The sequence below is a fragment of the Benincasa hispida genome, chromosome 8, assembly GCF_027475165.1.
Source record: "Benincasa hispida cultivar pf3 chromosome 8, pf3_genome.v1.1, whole genome shotgun sequence".
Lineage (NCBI taxonomy): Eukaryota > Viridiplantae > Streptophyta > Magnoliopsida > Cucurbitales > Cucurbitaceae > Benincasa > Benincasa hispida.
In genome coordinates this window covers 26,033,290-26,060,055 of record NC_143485.1, presented here as the reverse complement: position 1 = coordinate 26,060,055, position 26,766 = coordinate 26,033,290, and the positions used below count along the sequence as shown (strand labels likewise).

Sequence of the window (26,766 nt, the reverse complement as noted above, 5' to 3'; positions counted from 1 at the left end):
AATGGTTTGTCATCATCAAAAAGGGGGAGATTGTTGGCTTTTTGACTCTTAATCTCAAATTAATTAATTTTAATTAATTAATTAATCAATGTTTTGATGATAACAAACTCAATTTTTAATTACTGAAAATCTTAGTGTTTTAATATGTTCATAGCGTAGAGCTCGGAACAACGATTCTAACACCTCTTGAATCACTCAAATCGGAGCTAAAACGAAGACGATATGACCGAAACAAATCTATAGAGAAAATACTGTGGTGGATGATGTGACATAACCAGACCATTTGCATGTAGACATGTGGCAGCATATTTGTTGAATGGTGGATCATTAAGAGATTAACATATGATGGACTTTTGATTTTTGGATTGATTTAAAATTTAAAAAGAAAATGAATTAAAAGGAAAATAAGTTTAATATTATTTTATGTTTGTGTCTAACGGCTATTTTTTACACATGGTATGTTTTTTTTTTTTTTGGATTGACTTTAAAGAGAATGAATTTAAAAAGAAAATGAATTAAAAGGAAAATGAATTTAATATTATTTTATATTTGTGTCTAACAGCTAATTTTTTTTACGTATGATATGTTTTTTATTTTTGGATTGACTTTAAAGAGAATGAATTTAAAAAGAAAATGAATTAAAAGGAAAATGAATTTAATATTATTTTATGTTTGTGTAACGGCAAGTTTTTGACACATGGTATGTTTTTTTTATTTTTTGGATTAATTTTAAAAAGAAAATGAATTTCAAAAGAAAAGAAATTTAATTTTATATTTTGTTTGTATCTAACTACTAGTTTAGTTTAAAATCTCCACTATTGATTTTTCATTTCCAAAATCCAATGGTCTAAATTAATTGTGGTTTCTAAAAATTTTTCCATCTCTATATAAACCATCTTCCTCTCCAAATTTTAAACCAACAAATTTTACATTTCATAATCCTCCAAAACTCAAAAGTTCCATTATTGCTCTCTCTAAGTTCCCATTTTTTTTCTTCATCTTATTCTTGAGAGAGTGTTATTGTATTGTAAGGATAAATTTGTTGAGTGCTTAAACTTGTAAATCCACTCTAGTGAGAGTTGTATTGTGTTCTTCAAAAATTCCAACATTTGTAACGGTTTGATCCTAAATCGTTGAAAGGATCGGGTTTGCTCTTGAACCCATAAAAGGAGCGGGGTTGGGCTCTAATTTGTGGAAAGAGTCGGAAAGATTTTATTCAAATTTCCAAGAGGCGTTTGGGGAGTGGAGTAGGTCGAGTTTGACCGAACCACTATAAAAATTACGGTGTCTTCATCTCTAACTCTTTCCTTTTTATTTTTGCAATTAATTTAAGCAATTTATTGTATGTTTTAGTTTTTTCTTATTTATTTGTTAAAATTTGATAGAATTAAATTATTACATTTTTGTCATTTTATTTGTTGCATAAATTGAATTTTTCTTATTATTTATAAAAAGTGTATTAATTAGTTTAATTGGGTTAATTTAGAAAAAAAAAAGTTTAATTAAACCCTATTCACCCCTCTAGGATTGCCATATCGATCCAACACTTTATGGTCTTCTGTTGATCATAACCAGGGAACTAGTTGTGGCGCACAGGAAATTGATGTTGTTGTTGATGAATGATGTTCTTTGTTTGGTGGTCTCTTCTGTTTTCGTTTTTTAAAGCATGTCAAAAGGGGGAGTAAGTTGTTGGGTTGGTGGTTATTTTGCTAATTGATTTATGTTTATGTTTTGTACTTGATAGTTTGGTTGATGTGTTGATTGATTCTCTCTTCTATTTTGTGAATGTTGCTATATTTGTCATTGCTTAAAAAAGATTGTCGAAGGTCGAGTTTGTTGCATTTTGTGTGTTGACAATATTTATTTAAGGTAGACTAATGTTATTTGAGTTGTTTCTACATTTGGCCTATCTAGTTGAGGATTGTTATTTGGAAATGTTGTTTATGCAAAATACTTTCCTTATGTGGAAAATCATGTTTGAAGTATTGGTGTAGATCTTTTCCTTCTCCATGTGCGAGTATTTTTGGAAGTTAAAGTTGCTTTTCTATGTATCCGCTATGAGTATATAAAGACACTTAATCTTTGATTGAGGGTTGGTTGTTCTGACAAAAGATTTGATGTGCTATTTGTCTAGAGAATTGTGTTCTTTGTCATTCTTTGAAGGCAATTGAAGATTGTGTTTCTATGAGGCTAGAGACATACTCTAAGCCATTTGTGTGCTTCATGAGTATGCTTCTTGAGAAGGGATTCTCGAGCTTAGGGGAGCCTAAGTTGAATGAATAAAGTGGTCTTTGCTTGATAGGGAAAGATAAAGTGCAAGTGAAAGGGAATTTCACGACTTAAGGGGAGCTTAAGTCTAGCTGAGAAGGAGTCTCAGTCTTAGGGGGAGCCTAAGATATTCTTCGCTAATATCATTGCTAAGGGGGATCTTAAGTATCTAAGAGAGGAAGTGATAAGCAAATAAGTGGCAATCATAAGGAGCTGGCCAATGTAGGAAATACTGAGGTTCTACGAGATGAAAGTGAAGCTCAACAATCTCAAACCAACTCAATTGAAACTCATGGTGAAAATCATTGTAAGAACTTTCAAGTCAACCTAATCATGAGGCAATCATTATGCCACAAGAACTAATGGAGCTAATGCTGAATGACTTCAAGAGGAATTAAATGTTTGCTTCCAAGCTAAATTTCTAGCCAATCATGAAGAGTTGCAACCCTTGAAGATCCAAGAGTCATTTGATCATCCAAAAGTTATAATGAATCTGAATTTACATTTATTAGAGTAGTTGAAAGGGTATTAGATGAATGTAGCTAAAATAGGTTAAAGGTTGCACCCTTTCAAGGTGTCTATTCAATTAGTTTAAATAGGGTTGTAATATCCACATTTAGAACAAGCCTTTGAATTTGAATGAAATTTCATTAGAGTTTATTCTCTCAAGCTTTATGCTTTTTCTTTGTATTCTTATGTTTAGAATGCATGTATTAGAACTTTCAATCTAGTTTGATCAATTAGCTTGTGGAGAGTTCGAAATCTTGAAGTTAGGAACAAGTTCTCCTTTCTTCTTGATCATCGATCAATCTTCCAAGCGAAATCTGTTTAGCTTTCTTGGGGTTGTTATCATTTTGTTTATTGGGGGTTATTTTTATTATCGTTGTGGTGGTTCACCTAGAATAAAGGGGGTTCTCATACGTGATTGAGGTAGTTCTTTTTATCATTTGGTATCAGAGCTTTCGTTCTAAACAGATTATACCTTTTCTTATTTTCCTTTCCATGCTATCTTCTTTCTTTCTTTAAATCATTTCATTCATTTCCATTTTTTCTTGTGTCTCTTCATCTTCTCATTTATTTTTCTTACTTCATACACTAAGCTTGCCAAAAAAAAGTTTGTGAAAAAAAAAGAAAAAAGTGTTTTATTTTTTTCTTGTGACCTTTAATATTATTTTATTTCCTTCATATTTCAATATACTTGCTGGAAAAATTAGAAAAAGAAATTGTCTTTGCATATTTCCATAATTTTTTTTTAAAAAAAAAACTTCGAGATTTTGTGACTTTTCGCATTTTAGGCTATATTGGAATTTCTTGCATGATTTTGATAAGAATACTTGCTGAAAGTTTGAGATATTAGAAAATCTTACCCTATGTTTCAAAAAAGAAGACATCATTGGGGGATGAACTATAGTGATGATAGTTTTTGGAAGAACATTCGAGAAAGTTTGGCTGAATTACATAATTCAATGGATTACATATCTCAATTGAATCAAGAGTTGAGGTTGCAAGAACAAGTAAGGAAGAATCGAGTCAACCAACCTATTCCAAGTCAAGAATATTTTCCAATATTTGAAGATGAGCAACCAATTCACAATGATGGAGATCAATCTCAAGTCGACGAGGAAGACACCTATGGTGAGGTTGCTGAGGTGAACAAGGAGATATTTGAATTATGTGCTGAGATGAATGATTATGATCATCAAAGTTTGAGAGAGGAATCAAAAGGTAAAGTAGTTATAGAGAGTGATGAGATACTTGAAGTATGTAAGGTCATGACAAACTCCGTAAAGCAAAGTGAAGACAATTTCGAGACAAAGAAAATGAACAAAAGTGAGATATGGGTGACAAAAACAAAAGAAGATAGTGTGATTAAGAGGGAAAATGAAAAAAAAAAAATTGAGTGAAAAAAATCATGAGAGTGAGATTATTGTTCTAACTAATATTATTTCTTCTTATTTTCGCTGTGTTTTTATGATTCATCAAAAGCAAAGTGGAGCATCAAGTTTGAAAGATTCAATCAACGACGAATGGAGAGGAGTGCTCTTCAAAGAAATTTCACATTTGATTTTGGAGAAGACGAGCCTTTCAAACTTCTTTCCAAAGTTTGAGACGATGATTACAAAGTTGCGTTACAAGGTCATCTAAGATTCGAGGACGAATCTTCTTGAAGAAGGGGAGAATGATAAGCAAATAATTGGCAATGATTAGGAGCTAGAGTATTAAAAGATTTGCTTCCAAGTTAAGCTTCCAAATTTGAAGAGTTGCAACCCTTCAAGAATCAAAGCCACCAAAAGCCATAATGAATCTAAAAATTCAGATTCATTTACATTATTAACATCTCATGAATTTATAATGTTATGAATTTACATTTATTAGAGTAGTTGAAAGGGTATTAGATGAATGTAGCCAATATAGGTGAAAGGTTGCACCCTTTCATGGTGTCTATTCAATTAGTTTAAATAGGGTTGTAATCTCTACATTTAGAACAAGACTTTGAATTTGAATGAAATTTCATTAGAGTTTATTCTCTCAAGCTTTATGCTTTTTCTTTGTATTCTTGTGTTTAGAATGCATGTATTAGAATTTTCAATCTAGTTTGATCAATTAGATTGTGGAGAGTTCGAAATCTTGAAGTTAGGAACAAGTTTTCCTTTCTTCTTGATCATCGATCAATTCTCCAAGCCAAATATGTTTAGATTTCTTGGGATTGTTATCATTTTTTTTATTGGGGATTATTTTTATTATCATTGTGGAGGTTCACCTAGAATAAAGAGGCTTCTCATACGTGATTGAGGTAATTCCTTTTATCAATAAGTCTCACATCTAGGAGGAACCTAGGTGAATGGTTGGGTGGTTAAACTCCACAAAGGTTACTGTAATTGTGTATTCATTACAAATAAGTATTATGTTGTAATTACTTATCATCGATATTAGTGAAGTTATTTTTCCTGGGCATACTACATCCCAGACGTAGGTGTTATTCACCGAATTGGGTTAACAATCTTTGATGTCATTTTTGTTTGGTATTTTTTTGTTCGTTGAATGTTTTGTGAATTGTTGCAACATAGTTCATAATATCATTTAACATGCAGTAGGTACTTCCATATTATTTTCAAGTATATTTAAAAAAAATATGTAAAAATAGATGTCAAAAGAGTTGTTGGGCCGTGGAGAAATCACTGTCCTAAAAGCAATTTTTGCGCGACCTCGGTGTCAATTGTTGTGTCGGTTCGGATGGACGAAAATTGTGGCACACGCATGTGGTGAAAGGGTTATACTTCCACCACCACCACACTTTGGAGTTACCTCTAGCATGCCTTGATATTTATACCTTTAAGATAATGCTTAATTCTCCAATGTGAGATTCTTTTTGCTTTTGCTATGGGCTTCAGCCTAAGAGTCATTTCCAACAATCCCCTACAAAAGACTGTTATAGCAAAATCAAAATAAAACTAACTATTTGAAGAAAATGTTTGAGCAAAGATAGGATATCAAACTTAAACACCAATATCTAACGATTTGAATTGATGTATAGTGAAGCGGGGCACAACTTCATTAGAGAAAGTGGGTTACCTTTTGAACTTTCAATAACATTAATTGAGACCCACAACACGTTTTACTCCAAATATTTTTCCTTGATCCCGCAATATAAAATGTGCTGATTAAGGCCATGCACATAAATCTCGAATCCTTATTTTTCTTAAAACTCATACTAGTATCATAAGGTGTTCTTACAAGAGCGTCATCAAGCTATCAAATCTCTTTAACAGTTTTCAATGTGTGATCGACATAAAGAAAATCCATTTTCAGTAACACTGAGCATCACATTAGCCTCACCTAAATCTTTCATTTCAAATTGTAAGGACCTAAATAACTTAGTATCATTACTTATGTCTATGTTTATATCAAAGATCAGCATGTTATCAACATACAAACAGATAATCACACAATCATCTCAAATATATTTGAGTAAACACATGTATTAAAGGATATTTATCGGTTTATTTCCTTTAAGAAATTTTACTAAATACATAAAGATAAATTTCAAGATCCTAGATAGGCTTAATAAGAAAATAGTACACGTATATAGCCATCTCTATCTCCTTATCTAACCAATATGAGGCTTTGGTCATATTCTCAACATTCCTCCCCTCGAACAAAGAACCAACTAAGCCTCCCTAAAGTATTCATCCATCCATCTAACTCTTATGTAGGCGAACTTCTTTTCACCAGAGCATATCGTCTATTTGATGGAGTTTAGCCATGGATCACAATCTGGGATCACAATCTGACTACTTACAAGGTTCCACTACATCTTTATTCGATACCTAAGGATTATATCAATATGGCTAAACTAGGGACAACTCTGATACCACTTATTAGAGACAACAACTCTCTAAATATCTTTACAATAGTATGTTATTGTATCTACTTTTGGCATAAGTCCTCATGCCTTATAAAATATCACATATTTTATAGCTTAGATAATACCTCAAATTACCATCAAATTCTACAAGCTTCCTAAATAATGAATTTGCTTATTTTCCATACTACCAACAAATAATATTATAGAACCAAACTAAATTAAAAGTAATTATAATACTTTTCATCTTCATGGAAATTAATGCCCAAACATGACAATTTATACATAAATCATGCATAAATTTTATCAAATATAACACACATGGAACATTTCTTTCATTTACGCTAACACGATAATTAGACTTACTTAAGTAGATCACAGTAACATTCCATTTAGGATATGAAAAGTAATACTCATTATATATATTGAATATTATGCTCATATATACTAGTCAGATAAAATTGCTAATTCTCATATCATATATAAAAATTTGAAATACCATGGAACTTAAAAATATAGGAAAACCAACCTATATTGAAGTTCATTCAAAATAAGCTAGAGAAAGCTTAAAAATTATATTGGTGAACAAATTGCTAACCAAATATATCTTCAACAAATTTGAAAATTGTATTTGGATTTGGATCAAGATTTGAATCAAATCAAGAAAATCTCACTGCTATCATAATCTAAATTGACAGTAATTTGACTCACTATCACCTAGCACATATGATAATCAGCATAAACTAGTCCACTAATTTACTCATTTCAAAGTGAAAATTTAACATGCTAAGTTTTCTTTCCAAATCCCTCAAATCATGCCTTCAATTGGATGACTTAATCAACAAATCATTCCAAAATAATTTTAGAATAAAATCTATTCATGGCATGAGGATGAATGAAATTGCTATCACATTCTAGTTCTAAGCTTTTAAAAGTTAAGGTTTGAAATATAAATGATGCATACCCATTATATAGATTGCAAGCCAAACTGAAGACAATATTGAAAATAGAGAGAGTAGAAGATCTATAAGGGGCCGTTCGGTTGGAGGGAAAAGAGGGTGGGAATGAGAATGGGTTTATAAAGCCCATGTTTGGTTTGTGGGATTTGTTTATTTATCTTGGAAAAGGCAATTCCTAGGCATCTTTTACCCATAAAGGAATTGCATACCCATTGAGAAGTGTGGGTTTTTATTTCTTCTTCCGTTTCCTACCACGATTTTCCTTCCTTCCAGCCGTGAAATCGTATAGCATTTTGTTACTCAGCAATCATGTAGCATTTGGTAAGCGAACGTATAACATTTGGTAGGCGATCGTATAGCATTTTGTTACTCAACGATAGTGTAGCAGAGCTAAGCGATTGTATAGCCAAGCTCAGCGATTGTGTAGCATTTGGTAAGCGATCGTATAGTATTAGGTAGGCGATCGTATAGCATTTTGTTACTCAGTGATCGTGTAGCAGAGCTAAGCGATCGTGTGGCCGAACTTAGCGATCGTGTAGCATTTGGTAAGCGATCATATAGCATTTGGTAGGTGATCTTATAGTATTGGATAGGTGATTTTATAGCATTTTGTTGCTCAACGATCGTGTAGCGAGCTCAACGATAGATAATTTAACCAATCGTATAGTATTTTGTAAACGATCGTTTGGACTTGTTTTCACAATCTCAATTTTTTTTTTAATTCCCACATACTATTCCCACACATTGTTTTCCATGCACAACCAAACATAGTCATACTTAATTTTATTTCCAGACATATAATTCCGAGACATCCTTAATTTCAATCCAAACGGCCCCCAACGTATTACTCCATTTGGAAGTCACATTTTTTAGTGTCTAGAAGAACCGGGCTACCAAATTTTTACTTTACCTTATTCTGTTTAATATCTACTTTCCACCGTTTCTTAACTTTTCGTTTCAATTTGGAATAAGAATATAATCTTTCCTAATTGAGATCATTTCTTAGTAATCTCATTAGAAAATCAAAATATAATGTTTCTAAAAAAATTCTTCCAAAAATAGAATCAGAATATAATCTCCCTTTTTCTTGTTTAAAATAAGTTTGACTTAATTTTGAAATGAAAATCTTTCTCAATTTTAGATCATCCTTGACCAATCTAAAAATAAAGGATCAAAATATGATCTCTCTTAGAGTTTCTCCCTAATAAACCATTCATTCATCAGTAACAAATAACAATGATTCCAAACTAACCTTTCAATTTGGTCTCTGAGCTTCAATTCTTTATCAGCATCTTTGTGATATAATGTATTTGAGTAAGATAAGTGTTCATTCTTCAAAGAAACCGCTGCAAAGAGAAACGTTTCAGGAGGAAGAATAATCATTGTTTGTCGAAATCTCGATTCCTCCTCCTCCTCCTCATTCTCGGTCATCCGTGATGAGGCGAGCTCCAGCACCGACGACATTTTGAGATCCCCCGCTCTAATATTCGCACTCGGATTCCCCAGCGCCGACAACATCCAGTCGTTCCAGATCTCATATTCGCCGTCAAACCCACCTATGATAATCTGCTGTCGTTTTCCACTACTTCTATAGACTAGATCTGCTACTGGTCCATGCTCGTCTTCCTCCGCTAGTACAGATCTACTATGCTAGGACCAAATCTGCTAAATCTCTCTCTCTTCCTGTTCGATCTTCCGCACTACAAAATCCGCCGCTAACCGTCGTTTAGATATGATTACAAAATCTCAATTCCGGCCTAGATCTCCAACTCATTGCCGTTCACCTCGTTTAGATCCATTTTCCCAATTCGCCGTTTAGATCCAAATTTCTAAGAAATTTGATTAATTTCTTTCGGAATGTAAAAAGTTAAAAGAGTTGTTGCGTCATAGAGGTCATTGCTCTGAAAGTAACTACGACACGACCTTGGTGTCAATCGAAAAATTTTACAAAATGACGCGAAACCCAAAATGACCTTACGTTCATTTCCTAATAGTTGAGCGAATACTAAGCGACGTTTAGATAGAGATTACTAAGCGATCTTATACAGAATACTAAGCGATCGTTTAGCTAACTGCTACGCGATGGTTTATACATTTGTTATGCGATTATTTAGCTAACTTACACGATCGTTTAGATATTTAGTTTGGCTAACTATTACACGATCGTTTAGTTTTTGTTAGACGATCGTTTAGAATTTTATTATGTGATCGTTTAGATATCTGTATGTGATCGTTTAATTTTTGTTATACGATCGTTTAGGTTTTGTTATATGATCGTTTGGCTAACTGTTACGCGATCGTTTTAATATATGTTTATGCGATCGTTTAGTTTTTGTTATGCGAACGTTTAGATATCTGTTATGTGATCGTTTAGATATCTATTATATGATCATTTAGATATATGTTATGTGATCGTTTAGATATCTGTTATACGATCATTTAGATATCTATTATATGATCGTTTAGTTTTTATTATATGATCATTTAGGTTTTGTTATGCGATCATTTAGATAAATTTGTGCTAAATTTGTAGAATACAATTGGTGTTGTACATTTGACTAAGCAAATAAATAACTAAGCGATCGTTCAAATAAATTTGTGCTAAAATTACATATTGTACAGTATAATTGGTGTTGTATAGAAAAAACAAAAAAATTACATATTGTTTAGTTTAGATGGGCCAATGCCAGGTGTTATCAATGTTTGTCTGCACATTTTCTTGTTATGTCCTCTCTGACCACATCGTGTACACTTGTGTATTTGTCGTGGCTCCTCTCCAATTGAAGGTATCCTGATGGTTTGACGTCGACCTACACTTGCTACTTTTTGTGGTGGTAGAATTGATTCAAAATCTCCAACATCTCCAACATATGGTCTTCGAACCCATTCTTGACTATGTCTGACTGGGAAGATTGGTTCGGCATAAGCAACAAGCACACACTCAACTGTAAACCATTTTGCACATAATATTTGAATATTAATGTTTCTTAGGGTTGCTGCAAATATTGCATGGGAGCACGGGATCTCGAGGAAATTAAACTCCATACATGTACATGTCCGAACAAAGATTAACCAACCCCTCCAAATATCCATCATCCATATTAATTATAAGCATATCCACCGGAGAAACACGATATGTTCTAGACATCAATTATGATTCCTTAAGAATACTCATTGCGTAATCAATTGCAATGTTTGTGCATGACATTGCATGTGTACGTTGGATATAGAACTAACCTTGTAGTCACCCACAAATATGCTCTAATAGCTTTGTGATTGGTAGTTCTCGGACATCTTTCAACACTCCATTGAGACATTCCACTATAATTGTCGTTATCTTGTCATACCTACAATGGACTTGATAAACCCTTGCCCACCATTGTAATCCAACCTCCACAAGATAGGCCGTCACACCAGGATATTGATGGAGCTTAGCCCAATACATCTGAAAGTCAGACATTCTATAAGCTTTCGCCGCTAGGTAGAAGTGTGAGATTATGTTCTTATTCTTAAATTTGTCCACCAAATTGTTCCGAATATGGTATATACACAGGGCATGAAATGCATCAAGGAATATACTTGCAACAACCTCTACAATTAAGATGTGACGATCTGATATAATCATTAAATTGGGAATGTCTCCTATCGAAGCCTTTAAATGAATCATGAACCAAGTCTATGATGCATCGTTCTCACCCTCTACAATATTGAAGGTAATAGGATATATGTTGTTATTTCCATCGATACACGTTGCTATTAACAATATACCTTTGTATTTCTCATGCAAATGGGTCCCATCAACAGCGATTACTGGGCGGATGCAGTTTAGAAAACCCCTGATACACGAACCAAGTGCCATGAAGACGTACTTAAAGTATTGTCCATCCTCTACTTCAACCTTAAATATGGTACCTGGATTTGCAAGCTTAAATGCTTTGCCACTTGCCCTAACAATAGCATATGATTCTTCTGGCGACCCTCGTGCATACACCAATCTATACTCGCGATATGTCCATCCGTAACTTATGTTCACTCCATAATCTCGTCGGACATCCTCAATAATATCCGTTGGGCAGTAGGTTCGACCAACTTGTTCGTATTTGGACTTGATTAAGTGTCCAATAACCCAACTTTTTGCTTGTCGATGATTACCAGTTCTCATTTCAAGAGAACATGTATGTTCACTGGGATATTTCGTTACTTTGAAGGAATCACTTTCTTTCAATTTTTTTTTTGTACGGATCCTCCACTTGCATTCCTCCACCGAACACTGGATAGTTAGCAAACTCTTTGTTGAATTTTTTACACAGTAATCAAAGTTCTTTCTTATTGCAAGCATCGATAATTTAACTGAAAATTCATATTTCGAAAGAAAATTTGACCGACCTTTATATCCTCGTCATTCATAAAATCATGAGGTATTGTGATGAGGTCATCATACAATGGGCCCTCTTATGGTTTGGGTATATCAACAAATAGTTCAATTGGGACGGTGAAATGCATTAGAATCGAAGGCATCACAATTGGTGGAACGGGAGAAAATGGGGTTGGAACATGGATGTTAGGTGTTGGAGAAGTTTGTAGTCCTGAAGATTGTCCATATCCATGTTTAGTATCGAATTGTGAAGTACATATGGGTTCACTATTCTGACCAAACCAAGCTTCACTTTGGTCATCCCCCAAGTTACGTGGCTCAATATGTTTATCAAGTGAAGACATGGTATGAATTGGCTCAATATTGTCTGTGTGTACTCCATGACGTTCACAAGGTGTAACTGATACAAATAACAACATCCGGGATGCATCACTGTCTTCTAAAAAGAAGCTAAGATCTTCATCGTCGACTATGTCAATTGGGGGAGCCGAGACAAAAAGATTGTAGCAATATTTGATGTGTATATCAAACATATTCGGATCGATATTCAGTCGTTGATGCATCATAATCACTAATTCACTGACTGTTATATCATTTTTGACTTTTAGACCTTTCATATGACCACCAACATAATTTCTTCCAGACTCATCCCAATCTCCACCAAATCATACAAAGATGCGAACTAGCATCATTGATCTACAATGGGATAAAGAAATCATTGATAAGTGAACGATCGTTTATACATTACTATGTGATCGTGTATAAATTATTATGCAATAGTTTATACGTTACCATGCAATCGTGTATAAATTACTATGCGGTCGTTTATACATTACTATGTGATCGTGTATAGATTACTATGCAATCATTTATACATTTCCATGCGATCTTGTATAAATTACCATGCGATCATTTATACATTACTATGCGATCGTGTATAAATTACTATACGATCGTTTATTATTTACTATACAATCGTGTAGTAAACGATTGCATAGTAATGTATAAACGATCGTATTGTAATTTAATGCTAAAAGACACTTATATTGTAATAAACGATTGTGTATATATTACTATACGATTGGTTATAATTTACTACACGATCATGTATAAATTTCTACACGATTCTTTATAATTTACTATACAATTGTGTATAAATTACTACACAGTCGTTTATAATTTACTATACGATCATATTGTAATTTATGAACGATCGTCTAGTAATTTATACACGATCGCATAGTAAACGATTGCATAGTAATGTATAAACGATCACATAGTAATGTATAAACGATTGTATTGTAATTTAATGCTAAACGACACTTATTATGAAAGCGATCTGGGACAAGAAATCGTACATTGAATGAAGGGTGGAAGAAACGTTGAAGGAAGAAGAAATGTGGACTGAATCTGATGATGAAAGCGATCAACGAAGATGTTGGGATGAAACTCTAAGAGAAAGCTACGAGAGAACAATAAGAGGATTTCGTGGGAAGTTCGACGACAGAAAGTGAATAATGAGAGTGACATTCCATTCTCTTCAATGCTATTGGAAGAATATTAGTTGAGAATAAATATTTTGGTGGAATGTTGGTGGTGTATTGAATGCGCATTGAATGAAGGGCTGAAGAAATCGTTGAAGGAAGAAGAAATGTGGTGCAATCTGAAGGCTTTTTAAAAACTTGGGGTAATTTTAGATTTTTGCATGAGCAAAAGGTAAGTGATAGAAAAGTTTTTAGAATGATGTCATTGGTAGAAAAGTTTTTGGGTTTTGGGTCATTTTGTGAAATTTTCTATGTTAATCCCTGTGCCAGTTGCTCCCCAAGTTTAACCCAACATCCAAATTCAAGCATGTACTCGCCAGAAGATAGATTGGAATCAAAAGGAAAACAATGCACATAATGGAATAGAACCAAAAAATAGGTAGATGAGAGTGCAGAAAAAATAATTGGTCAGATTGGTGTCAACGGGAAAAAACGGTCACAAACGAGAAGAATGGTTAACTTTTAGGTTAAGAAAATTAAATAGATAAGTAATAAAAAGTTTTTTTTTTGCACAAGTGCGATTACCCGAACCTGAAGTCGAACCCGTCTGTCCGACCGGACAGACAACGATGGTGACACATGTGTGGTTGGTTATACTTCCACCACCATCACACTTTGAAATTACCTCTCGCATACCTTGTTTTTTGTTTTTTTTTTTTTGCTATATTTGGAAACTTTGAAAATTGATGTCCACATGCAATTTCTTTCTCTATTTTCAACCGGCTCTATAATTTTCGTTCAATATTATATGTTACTAATTATTTTCTCCAAAATTTCAATCTTACAATTTTTTAATACAATGGACAATTTTTTTAAATACAATCTAGATAGAAGATTTGAATCATCAATCCTTTGGTCACAAGAATACTTTGTATGCTAATTAGACTATGCTCGCTTTGGCAGTTTCAAACTTACAACTGTCATGGCACAAAATGTAATAATAATAATAATAATAATAATAATAATCCATTTCTTTTCATTTATATATACAAATACAGCTAATACTCTATTTATTCCATTAGCTCTTTTATCAAATTTAGAAAATATTATGCTAATAGATTTAAAATTCATCATATCCATTAAATTCTTTTTTAATCCCAACTAAATTTTAACAATGAAGAAATTTTAAAACAGTTAAAAACTTTGTTTTATTTTTCAAATATATATATAAGGACAAAGATTTCAAAAATAAATTTAAACATATGTTAAATTGTTATTATTTTATTTATTTTTATAATATATTAATCTAACGATCAAAATTGGACAAATATTTTGAAATGTCACCCCTAAGAAATAAATTTCATTGTCTTCTGAGTTCTTGAGCTTCTTTACTAATAGTAGTAGTAATTCAGCAAAAGAGAATTCTAAAAAACTAAGTATATTACAGAACAGTAAAGAATGACTTTGAAGGATCTGGAAAGAGATTTTCCAAACAGTAAAGAATGACTTTCAAGGATCTGGAAAGAGATTTTCTTCTACCACATTATACAATAAATAAGGATTCGAACCTACGATTTATAAGAAATGGCACGACGACTTTGGATTGGTGCTGAAAAGGACATTTTCAATTGCAAGTCTTCTTGAACTTTTAAACTTTAGCTCAAAAAGGAGCTAAATTTACAACAAAGAAGAATTAGGAAGCTGGATAATATCACACCACTAAATCAACCTCAGTTTCATACAATCAGATGCGAAGTAAAAACCCAGAATGACTAATAATAAAAGGTCAAACAACAAGAAAACCTGATGAGTACTAGCATCTTCTTTCCCAGAAAAACGGACCCGAAAAGAAAAGGAGGAAAAAAAAAAAAAGAAAAGAAAGATGTTGATTCGTTCGTGTGACATCGTTTCTCGGAGTAGTGTATTATGCAACAGTTCTGCATATATACCTTACCCACAATCCAATTATACATATCAATCAAATTACAAGAAAGAAAGAAAGAAAGAAAGAAAGAAAGAAGTAGAAGAAGAAAGAAGAAAGACCTATATTTTCAAGCTCAATCCTGACCAAGAGAAAACCCTGTGGAACCTGCTTCTTTATGGGACAGTTTGTCAAACAGAAAACAAATTAGCTCTGACAGTATCAAATAGGAGTGTATCACAATGACGAAATTATACGAAAAATTGCAGTACACCTGCTATATCGAATACGCATCACCTACTATAATTTTTGAAATCTGTTGTATCATCTTCTTCCTAAGCAGCAATTCCTGAATCAAACATTTAAACACAAAACAAAAAGATCAGCCTATTTTCATATTGTTAAACCTATGTCTGTTTAAGTGAGATTTGGACACTTCCCTTAACAACAACAGATATTCAGCAAGTAACTCATACACGTTCAAATGTCCTTTTGAAGATCATAAATTTTAATTGTACCGCAACGAAACACAAACAGAAATAATTTGCAAATTAGCAGGCAATAAATATGATCCTTTTTCGCTTATTTCTGTAAGTGACTATGTAAACTTATTTTCGTGTAACTTAGAAAGAAACTAGTCAACATTCCCAAACTTGCATCGAAAAGCTTAGGGAACAAGGACTGTTTTTTGGATGGATTTTCTGCTTTTGTTTTTTAAACAATTTCTAGAAAATTATGATCAGATAGCTAGAAAAATCAAAAGTTATCATGTGGTAGAAAGCATTGCTTACAAGTCTAATATTTTGGAGGAAAGAACATTAGAAATCCTCAAGAAAACAGATCATCCATCATAAACTAAACTAAGAAATTATAAAGTTATCCGAAATAAAACATATTTTTACTGAAGTCTTGGTCTAAAATTAAAAGTTTTCTTTCACTAAATAGGCTCTCTCAACTTTGGAAGGTGTGTGAGTACATTACATTGGTTCCGAGGTTAATATGTTCCGGCTTCTCTAAGAAGATTGTAAAGAAAGACCAGGAAAAACTCCTAAAAGTGCATAAATATGAAGAAGGCATGTATTATGCAATCTTTAGAACTAAAGGACACAATGGTACAACCTATAGATCAGATCTAGTTCAAGTACGATTGTTATAATCTAATTTTGATTTGAGTTTTTATAATGCTTAAAGTGATAGAAGCTTGAAGAATGTCTAAAGTTTCTAGAGAAGTAACAAAAGTAAGAAAGAAAAACTTGAAAACATACAAGATTTTCTCGAAAGTAGAAAGACTCACCTCTATTAGATTGTCTATTAGAAACACCATATCCAACAGTATAACCAGCATTGTTTCTACTAATAACATCTGAAGCTGCATTGCCAAGGCCAAAACCAATTGAGGAAGAATCCTCAAGCTCTGTTGGCAACGACTGCCAACTGGAATGCCCATAAAATGTGTTCCCTTCATCATTATTCCCATGAACCTCATCATAAATATTTGGTGCAGAGTACAAAGATGCTGAGGAAACATTAGTTCCAATGCTTCTAGCATAACCTACAGTTGTTCCTGATGTAAAGCTGGCATCTCCACTTCCAAAGTCGAGATTAGCAGTATTGAATGGAGAACCAGCATTTTCCCCATGACCTAGACTTGCCGAAGCACCCCAAAGCCCTCCAATACTGTTCAACGAATTAGTTCCTGTATGCACACCACCAGAGCCAGGAAAAGTCCTCAAGTGTGAGGGGTTTGTACCAGCAGAGTTACCGACATTTCCCCACAGATTCTGAACCGATGAGCTTAAAATAGAACCATTACCTCCACTGCCACCACCATATACCATGGGGTTTGGGCTACCGTACCTATTTAAATTTCCACCATATGAGGGGCTCATTACCCGTCCATAGCTGAGGTTAGAGCCAACATTGGGACCTGTCCCATAGTTCGGGTTCAACCCTGTATCAAGATTTAGCCCTATTCCATAACCAGGACTAATTGGCGAAAGTCCACCCCGACCGACTGTAACAGGACTAAATCTACCATCAGATCTCAATCCATATCCCCCAACTGAGGTTGGATTATATCCTTGATTATAGCCATTTAAATAGCTACCGACTCTACCAAAATTGTAAGGGTAACCACCTAATTGATTTCGATTTGGCACCGGTGATGATTCCTTTGGAACAGCCCTCTTAACCTCAACCATTTTACCATTGAGTTCATGAAAAGTTTTGTATAACACTTTCTCCACTGATTCCTCTGACTCATAAGTGATAAATCCAAAACCTCTTGGTCTTTGAGTATTATGGTCATACATCACCACGACATCTACGATTGTTCCAAACTGATCAAAATACTTTTTGAAGTCGCTCTCTGTAACAGTTGATGCCAATCCTCCAACAAATATCTTCTTTGTGCGAGTAGGACCGGGTGACCCAAGGATACCAGTATTGTTCCTGCTCAAAATGTTTTGATCATCTCGAGGAACAGCCTTCTTTGCTTCAACCTGAAAAAAAGAAAATGAACATCAAAACATGAAAATGATAGAATTTATTCTCATTGCCAATACAAATAGAAGTCTGAAAGCAACATAACGTATCCTTTTAATACAACTGGTGGCCATCACACATAAAACCTAATGTCCATGACAAACTCTACAAGATAACAAGCCTCCTAATTTTCACAAATCATGGTTTCACATTGAGGACTACTAAGGAATATTATGATAGATTTCTTTCTACACGAAAATTTGCATATTTATCCAAAGACCATGGTCCTCTCACGGTGTTGATTTGATATATATATGTGTGTGAGCATATAGCCAGGCAGAGCTCACAGGATACAGATGTAATTGTAAGACATCCTAATTGCTTGCTGACAATTAAACAAAAAATGTAGCTTCTAACAACAAAAATTAGGCCAACCACTCGCTTCATTTGACAATTAGCATAGCTTTCAGATCTCTCTACCACCATCTTTATATATTCAAACTATAAAGCCAAGGAGAAAACTCTTAATTGTGTTCTTCTAAGCCCCGTAAATGATCCCAACAGATTTTCCAAAATTGCTCATTATCAAACTAATTCTAGAAGTAGCCTTAAACCTTTTCTTCTACAAATAAATACTTTTACTGCGATCAAGCATATTACCTTTTCAAGAGCATGTTATCCAAGCTATTGGTTCTAAAAAACAATTGACATTCCAAGCACATACATCAGCATCATACTTCCACAAAAACATGAACTTCATTTCACATGAAACAGAACTTGTCCTAATAAGATGTGAACAGCCGAATCTTCCCATTCATGCTCCGAAAGGAAAATTATGAGTTTACCAAGATAAAAGAGATTAGAATACAAATGCAGAAGAATTCTAATAAGTTTGAATCATGATGAAGACCAAAGAACATCAGGAAAACCTTGATCCCTCCACAAGCATATTCATTAGCAAAATCGAATCAGAAAACACACTGGAACATGCCATGAAAGACATCTAAAGCTTCCAATACAGGTGGAAAAATCAACGAGAATCAAGATGAATACACAAGACTTACAGTTCTCCCATCAATTACATGTTTTTCCAATACAACTCTTGCTGCAACAACAGGGTCAGCAAAGACGACGAAACCAAAGCCACGGGCACGGCCGGTGGTCCGATCCCTCATGATCATCACCTCCACAACTTCTCCAAAGCTCTGAAAATACTCTCGAAGACGATCTTCATCTGTGTCCCATGAAATACCACCAATGAAAAGCTTGCCAGGATCCATGCCCACTCTACAAATCCATTCCAACTAATCCTATCAATATCATTCAACAATACGAATGCATACAGCACACACCAATCGCATATCTTAAAGTCTAAGCCAATCCCCTTGAGAAGAAGAAGCCACAAAGTCGATCAATCCAGGCTGAAGAAAAACACAAAACTATACAAAACAATATGGATATCCGTGCTTACATTAGAAGGGGAATAGAATTCAGGCAACGATTGTAAAAGAAACATTAATTTAAGAAACACCACAATGCGAGCTAAATTAAACAGATGTTATAAAAAACAAAAACAAAAACCATCATCAAAATAGAAAATGCTCTTATTGTTAGATACAAAATGATTGCAATCAGATTCGATCTCAAAGCATCGGAACGTCCACCGATCAGGAAAAATCGATCGATCTACAAACAAGGAATCCACAAAAGCTAAAGGCACAAAAAAGGAAATGAACCCCATAAAAAAAAAAAGGCTAAAATTCCCAAGAAATGAGTTTTGATTCAAAACCCACAAAACTATTCGTGCAAAAACATTGAAAAAACAAATGATTTACAGAGAACAGAAGAGATGAAGAGAAAAAAAGAAACTTACCCAAATGAAAACGACCCAGTTGGGAACTCTAGAATCTAAGATCTAAGAGAAGGCATAATAAGAAGAGAGGGCGAGAGGCCCTCCTTTTTTCCTATCTCTTTCCTTGTTCCAGTTACTGTTTTGGTTTTTGTTCTAGATAAATATGCAATACCAAATAAACGAATGAAGGCTATATATGAAACAGAGAGAAGAAGGAAGATATTTGTGTAAGAAAAGGAATTTGCATCTGGAATGGGCGCAATATTTGCATATAAGTATAACAATTATATGTACATACACAATTATAATTATATATGTATAGGTAGAGAGAGAGAGAAAGAAAAGAGAAAAGAAAGACTTGGTTGTCTTGCGCGTACGCAAATTACAAAGACGATAGAATGGATTGAAGAAGGGTAACTCGCTAGCCTAATTTTTTTTCAATTTTTTTAATGTAATTTTTTTTTTAAAAAAAAAAGTTTCCATTTTTGTCTATTTTTTCATATGGGTCAGTGAAATAATTTCTTTTTCTTTATCTGGGTATTTAAGAATGTAAGTATTGTGTAAGAAAAAAGACAAGATTTGGTACAAAAATATTAAAGTCTTCTTTTTTATGAGATGTGTTGATGTATGGTTCTTAAAATAATTAAATGAAAAAGCAGAATCCCATTAAGTTTAATTGGAGAAAGAGTGTTCCAAGTTATTAAGAGCAAGAAAATTAAAAGGGTCATTTTTTTTTCTTTTGTTTTTTCTATTCAAAATTAATGTAAGAAATATTCAAAGATTTCTGCAGCAATTCTTGATTTTCTACATGGAATTAGTCAATGTGAATTACCAAAAAATTGAAGTTCAAAATTGAAGCTTTTCATTTTTTTACCCATTACTATGATGCATATTTTACAGAGTGATGAAAGGTGATTTCTTCTTTTTTTTCCACATTATTTAAAAAAGAAAAGGAAAAAAAAAAATCACCTTCCACAGCCAAATTACTTCCTGTGGAGGCAAGGAATGAGCCATTTAGGCTAAACTTGCTTGTTGAGATTTACCCACTTGAATTATTTAAATGATCTTTCAATTCTTTGGCATCACAAGATATATATGGTGTTGTTTTCAAATGTTGAAAAATGAGCGAATTTATTTACGTAGACATGATAGAAATTTATTGACATCTATCGAAGTCTATCACTGATTCTTATAGATGTTTATTAATGTCTATTACTGATAAACAATAATATTTTATTATATTTGAAAATATTTTTAACAATTTTATTATTTAAAATAATTATCTTGGAAGGAGGAGAGAATAGGTAAATTTTATTTCTTTCTTCTTCTTCTTTTTTTAAAGAAATAGAAAGATTAAATAATGGGAAAAAAATAAATAATGGATGAGTTATTGGGTATAAAAATAGAGAGGAGAGAAAAAGAAAAAGTGGGGCAGATGTGTGAAAGACAGAAGGGATTGCTTGTGCTTCCACACATTCTTAGGAATACAAACAGGTAATTTCACAAGGTTTTTCTACACAACATACATACTCTCTTCACTTGATATTATTTTAAAACAATTTTTTTCTAATTTCACCCTCTAAATCCTTAATTTTATTTTTTTACATATAAAATGTTTAAGAATTTGTTTAGATTTAAATCTCTAACAACAACCTCGTCAGACATTTTCATAGGGAGTCAACAAAACTTTAAACCTTATATGCACTACAAATTATAATAGTGGGTAAAAAACAATATAATTCAACTGACATTTATATATGTTAGCGATAAATTTCTGGTTTCAATCCCTTAATCTATATTATACTAAAAGAATTATAAGAGTGGAAATTTTGAAATAGAGAGAAAATTATCTTAAAATCTTTACATTTTGTATAATTTTATTTCAATCTAAGACAGATTGAGAAAGGTGGTTGGCTCCCCTTCTCCTTTCTTTTTCTTCTTTTTTTTTCTTATATATACCAACCAAGATGCACATAAATTTATAGTTTTAATTTAATATATAGGAAAAGAAGTTTAAAAAGATTCTAATTAATATAACACATAGGTTTTGTATATTGTTTGATCTGAATAGTCGTATCTATTTGAAGAGAAAGACTAAATATAAAATGATATACCATTTCATTGTGTAACTACTTCAATCCATATATTTGTAACAAGGAAATGTACTTGAATCCCACTAAATTTATTTTCACTATTAGATCGTGATTTTTTGTATCTATGGTATCTACGTCACACATATATATATAAATATTTACCAATATGTTTTGTAACCACTTCAACTTAAATTGTTAATGAAACAAATGATGTATATATCCATTCAAATATATCTCAACTATTAGATTGTGATGTTATATCTCTATGGTTTAGAGATCACACTCAAGCACGAAAGACTACCATTTCGTGTGTAATCATCTTGACCTAAATAACTATAACGAAGGAAAAAATAGGACTTGTGAAAAGTTTTAAGGACAAAATAGAGATGTGAAGATTCAATCCTCGTAGCTTCTTTTTTATATATATAATATAGATGTAAAGATTCAATCCTAAAAAATAGTTCTTATTTATTTATTTTACCTTTTTGAAAAATTTCCACCCTATTCTAGTCTAGCTCTTAAATTTTCGTGTTTTATTTTTTAGTCCAAATAATTTATTTTAGTTTATAAACTTTTAAGGGTATGTAAATGTATGATATCATCATTTTTATTCATTCTCTTCAAAAAGAAAAAAAATATATTGTTATTCATTACTGATGTTTAAAAAAGAACTCAAATAAATTTGATGATACTACTTTATTTATGTGACCATAAACACTAATAGTTACACATGTACCTAACTATAAGTTAAATACTAAAGATTAAAATATTCTTTTTTAATCCTTTTGGTGTAGAAGTCATAGACAATGAGAATATTTGAAAAATTAGAAACAAAAACTGAGTAGGTATAAAAGATTAGTGATCAAATACTATAAAATACCTCATAAGTGTTAACATTACAATTTTTAGTTCCTTTATTTTGTTTAATTTTTCTATTTTTTCATGTTTTAGTTATTGTAATTTAGTTTAGAATGTCTAATAAAATACATCGATTTAGCTTCTGGTATTAAATGAAGCTAATATGACTTTACATAGAAATTGATGTGACATATTAACATGTTATTCAACTACAAATATAAAAAGACCACATCAAGTTCATATGATATCACATCAACTTTTAGCTTTCAAAAGAAAAATAAAGAAGAAAGTATAATACGAATTAAAAGTTACTAATGACAAATTATCGAGACTATAAGGCTATTATTTACCCTAAAACATTAATTATTTAATAGTATGTATTCAAAGGAGGGTGGATCACCAACTTGAATGGTCCAAATGAATCCAAAAGAATAGCCACCAACCACACAAGAACAATCTTCAAAATCACAGAAAGAACTTGAAAGGGTGGCATTCAAATAAACAAAAGCTACTAATCCTAACCATTCTTTATCTTTCTCCTTTTTCCCTTTATATTCTACAAGTAATTTTTTTTTTTTTTTTTTTTTTTTTTTTTTTAAAAAAAAGAACCATAGGGGAAAAAATCTATCCATGATGTTGTACTGTTTTACTTTTTCTTCAAGTTGACTCTTGATGCAACTAGTGACTTGTCCAAGCAATTACTTGGGGTAAAAAAGATTAAAAAATGAACATGGGTTTGGTGAAAAATGGAAAATTTGACCTCAAAATAACTTATGGTTGAGTTTTTTATTATTAGATGCAATGGTCTATAGTGGATGGGTATGTTAGATTTTCTCCCTCTACATATATAGATAATGGAATAGTAGATGGTAACTAGGGTTTTATCATCTCATGCAACTAACAATGAAGGAATGTATTGAGAACAATAACAGTCAATAGCAAGACCAGTCAAATGTTGACTTAGGGCCATCGTGCAGCTGATGTGGAAAGCCTTTTTCTGGTATTTTACATTGTCTATTTGAGTTACATGTAATCCTAATTCTATTTCTAATTTCACATTTAATCGGTTCTTTGATTCCCCTTGTAAATGTGTATATATGGACTAGATTCTCCTAATTATTCATTAGTAAAAGCAGAATTTGTTTCAAATATATTAGTGAGAAGATATTTTTCTCATTCATATCTTTTTCTTTATTTTCTATAAAACATAATCTAGTATCAGAGCCAACGATAGTTAATACTGAATCATCTCCATCACTTTCCCTTTCTTTTCACTCTACCACCGCCGGAAATATGATTGGATCACCCTTGAATCAGCTTCTCAGCCAAGTCACATCTATCAAGATGGATAGATCAAATTTTCTTTTATGGTAAAATCTTGTCTGGCCTATCCTTCGGAGGTATAAACTAGAAGGCTATCTGATGGATGAAAAGCCATACTGTTGGGTTATACTATCTTGTGTTGGCCCCAATTAATCAAGATAATGTTGGGATTGGTGTCCTAGTTCTCCCAGAGTTTCATTATTTTGTAAAGATACACATTGTTTGATGAATAAAATAATTGTTATTTAATTCTGGCATTTACTCATATCTAATAAACAAAGCTCCATGGTTATCTTATGTGAACTTAAGCATGTATATGTGATATACAAGTGGATCATGCCTTAAGTGATAACCTAAATAGGTCTGTAGTATAAGGATTAAGGTGAGATACCTGATCCTGTTGACACTATGGATACGACCCACTTTGTAGAGGTTTGCAAGTGTTGTAAACTACTACAGATGGTAGATCCTGACCATTCATGTGGAGACATGCGAGTGAGGGTGTCCTATACAAAGAGTTTATATAAGACCGGATCACAAGATGACTAGACTCTGTATATAACGCCGTTGATACTGGAGACTTACATCTCACCTAAACGACCATAGGTGACACGACCTCAATCATAAGTGTTTTGGAAACTCCTGCCTTTGAGGGTGGTCCTTTGATTAGTATGGGTGAGAGTGGCCAGATTGCCAACTCAACATGCCTACCTTTTTGGGGACTTGTCTGATCTGGGAGCTGGGAACTGTTGGGATTGTTGTCCTAATTCTCCCGGAGTCTCGTTGTTTTGTAAAGATACACATTGTTTGATGAATAAAATAACTGTTATTTAATTTTGGCATTTACTTATATCCACTAAACAAAGATCCATGGTTATCTTATGTGAACTTAAGCATATATATGTGATATACAAGTGTGTCATGCCTTAAGTGATAACCTAAATAGGTCTGTTGTATAAGGATAAGGATTAAGGTGAGATACCTGATCCTGGTGACACTACATATACGACCCACTTTGTAGAGGTTTGCAAGTGTTGTAAACTACTATAGATGGTAGATTCTAACCATTCATGTGGAGACGTGCGAGCAGGAGTGTCTTATACAAAGAGTTTGTATAAGACCTGGACCACGAGATGACTAAACTATGTATATAATGCCATTGATACTAGAGACTTACATCTCACCTAAACGATCATAGGTGACACGACCTCAATCCTGAGTGTTTTGGGAACTCCTGCCTTTGAGGGAAGTCCTTTGATTAGTATGGGTGATAGTGGCCAGATTGCCAACTCAACATGCCTACCTTTTTGGGGACTTGTTTGATTTGGTAGCTGGGAACTCAATCCACAAGATGGAATTCACTTCTTTCCCGAAGCAGAGATAAGTAAAGAGATTGCTCCCTTAAGAGATGATTCCGGGGCTTGAACATAGTGGCCACAGCTTCTCTTTAGAAGAGAGAACTCAGTCATAGTAGGACTATGACTTATGTTCATTAGAGAGATCAGTGGTACTTAAGAAGTTAGATGTAACTATAGGGGCATAACAGTTATTGGCTCGGCTGTACTTACGATGAGATATGGAAATATGAAAAATGGACGTCAAGACTGCCTTTCTTAATGGTAATCTTGAGAAGACCATCTATATGACTCAACTAGAAGGGTTCATCGTTCCAAATCAAGAGCAAAGAGTTTGCAAGCTTAATAGGTCCATTTATGGGCTGAAACAAGCATCTAGATCTTGGAACATCAAATTTGACACTACGACTAAGTCATTTGGCTTTGATTAGAACGTTGACGAGCCTTGTGGTTACAAGAAGATCATCAACAGCTCAGTAGCTTTTCTGGTACTATATGTGGATGATATCCTCCTCATTGGGAATAATGTAGGGTATCTAACTAATATTAAGAATTGGCTAGCTGCCCAGTTCCAAATGAAAGATTTGGGTGAGGCACAATATGTTCTAGGGATCTAGATAATTCGGGATCATAAGAACAAACGGTTAGCCCTGTCTTAGGCATCATACATTGATCAAATGTTGATTAGGTACTGGATGCAGGATACCAAGAGGGGTTTGTTACCCTTCAGGTATGGAATCTTTCTGTCTAAGGATCAATGTCCTAATACACCTCAAGAGGTTGAGGAGATGAGACAGATTCCCTATGCTTCTGCTGTAGGAAGCTTGATATATGCAATGTTGTGTACCAGACCCGACATTTACTATGCAGTAGGGATTGTCAGTCGATATCAGTTAAATCTAGGATTTGATCATTGGATGGCGGTCAAGACGATCCTCAAGTATCTTCGGAGAACGAGGGACTACATACTTGTGTATGGAGATAAAGATTTGATCCTTATAGGATACACAGACTCTGAATTTCAGACTGATAGAGATTCTCGCAAATCGACATCGAGGTCACTGTTTACTCTGAATGAAGGGGCTATAGTCTAGCGAAGCATCAAGCAAGGATGCATCACGGACTCCACTATGGAAGCCGAATATGTAGCGACTTTTGAAGCAACTAAGAAAGCTGTTTGGCTGAGGAAATTCCTTTCAGATTTGGAAGTTGTTCCAAATATGGATTTGCTTATCACACTTTATTGTGATAACAGCAGGGCTATGGCAAATTCGAAGGAACCTTGGAGTCATCGTCGGGGTAAGCACATCGAATGGAAATATCACATGATCAGGGAGATTGTGCATCGCGGTGATGTGATAGTCACGAAGATCGCATCGGAGCACAACTTTGTTGATCCCTTTACAAAGGCCCTCACAGCTAAAGTGTTCG

General features: G+C 33.3%; 2 protein-coding genes and 1 long non-coding RNA gene across 6 annotated transcripts; all 3 read right to left on the bottom strand.

Annotated features, from left to right (window-relative positions):
* Positions 1-5,322: 5,322 nt before the first annotated feature.
* Positions 5,323-9,538, bottom strand: LOC150034458 (uncharacterized). Its single transcript, XR_016531135.1, has 2 exons — positions 8,843-9,538; positions 5,323-5,695 (listed from the first exon to the last, which is right to left on the bottom strand). It is a non-coding gene; the product is annotated as an uncharacterized LOC150034458 (long non-coding RNA).
* A 1,296-nt stretch (positions 9,539-10,834) lies between these two features.
* Positions 10,835-11,752, bottom strand: LOC120083989 (uncharacterized). The gene is made up of 2 exons (XM_090316744.1): positions 11,359-11,752; positions 10,835-11,181 (listed from the first exon to the last, which is right to left on the bottom strand). Exons 1-2 carry the CDS (start codon positions 11,750-11,752, stop codon positions 10,835-10,837), a joined length of 741 nt encoding a protein of 246 aa, XP_090172870.1.
* Positions 11,753-15,142: 3,390 nt separating this feature from the next.
* LOC120083165 (RNA-binding (RRM/RBD/RNP motifs) family protein) lies at positions 15,143-20,134 on the bottom strand. Of its 4 annotated transcripts, XR_016531312.1 has the most exons (5): positions 19,728-20,092; positions 18,919-19,141; positions 16,665-17,871; positions 15,645-15,719; positions 15,143-15,538 (listed from the first exon to the last, which is right to left on the bottom strand). XR_016531312.1 is itself a non-coding variant. In XM_039038772.2 (4 exons), the coding sequence occupies exons 2-4, from the start codon at positions 19,132-19,134 to the stop codon at positions 15,706-15,708; spliced, it is 1,437 nt and encodes a 478-aa protein (XP_038894700.1). In that variant the 5' UTR covers positions 19,135-19,141; positions 19,728-20,134; the 3' UTR covers positions 15,143-15,705. The 4 variants fall into 4 exon arrangements, 3 of the variants coding, with proteins under 3 accessions (XP_038894700.1, XP_090172587.1, XP_090172588.1); XM_039038772.2 differs by having other exon boundaries at positions 15,143-15,719; positions 19,728-20,134; XM_090316461.1 differs by having other exon boundaries at positions 15,143-15,719; positions 18,919-19,293; positions 19,728-19,994.
* Positions 20,135-26,766: the final 6,632 nt, after the last annotated feature.

What these genes read in the sequence shown, in the direction of transcription:
- LOC120083989 (XM_090316744.1), bottom strand. Translation starts at nt 11,752, where the DNA reads ATGAGAACTGGTAATCATCGACAAGCAAAAAGTTGGGTTATTGGACAC. An exon ending in TTTGCATGAGAAATACAAAG is followed by an intron (nt 11,182 to 11,358) that starts GTATATTGTTAA and finishes TCTTAATTGTAG; the next exon opens with AGGTTGTTGCAAGTATATTC.
- LOC120083165 (XM_039038772.2), bottom strand. Translation starts at nt 19,134, where the DNA reads ATGGATCCTGGCAAGCTTTTCATTGGTGGTATTTCATGGGACACAGAT. An exon ending in ATGTAATTGATGGGAGAACT is followed by an intron (nt 17,872 to 18,918) that starts GTAAGTCTTGTG and finishes TCTTTTTTTCAG; the next exon opens with GTTGAAGCAAAGAAGGCTGT.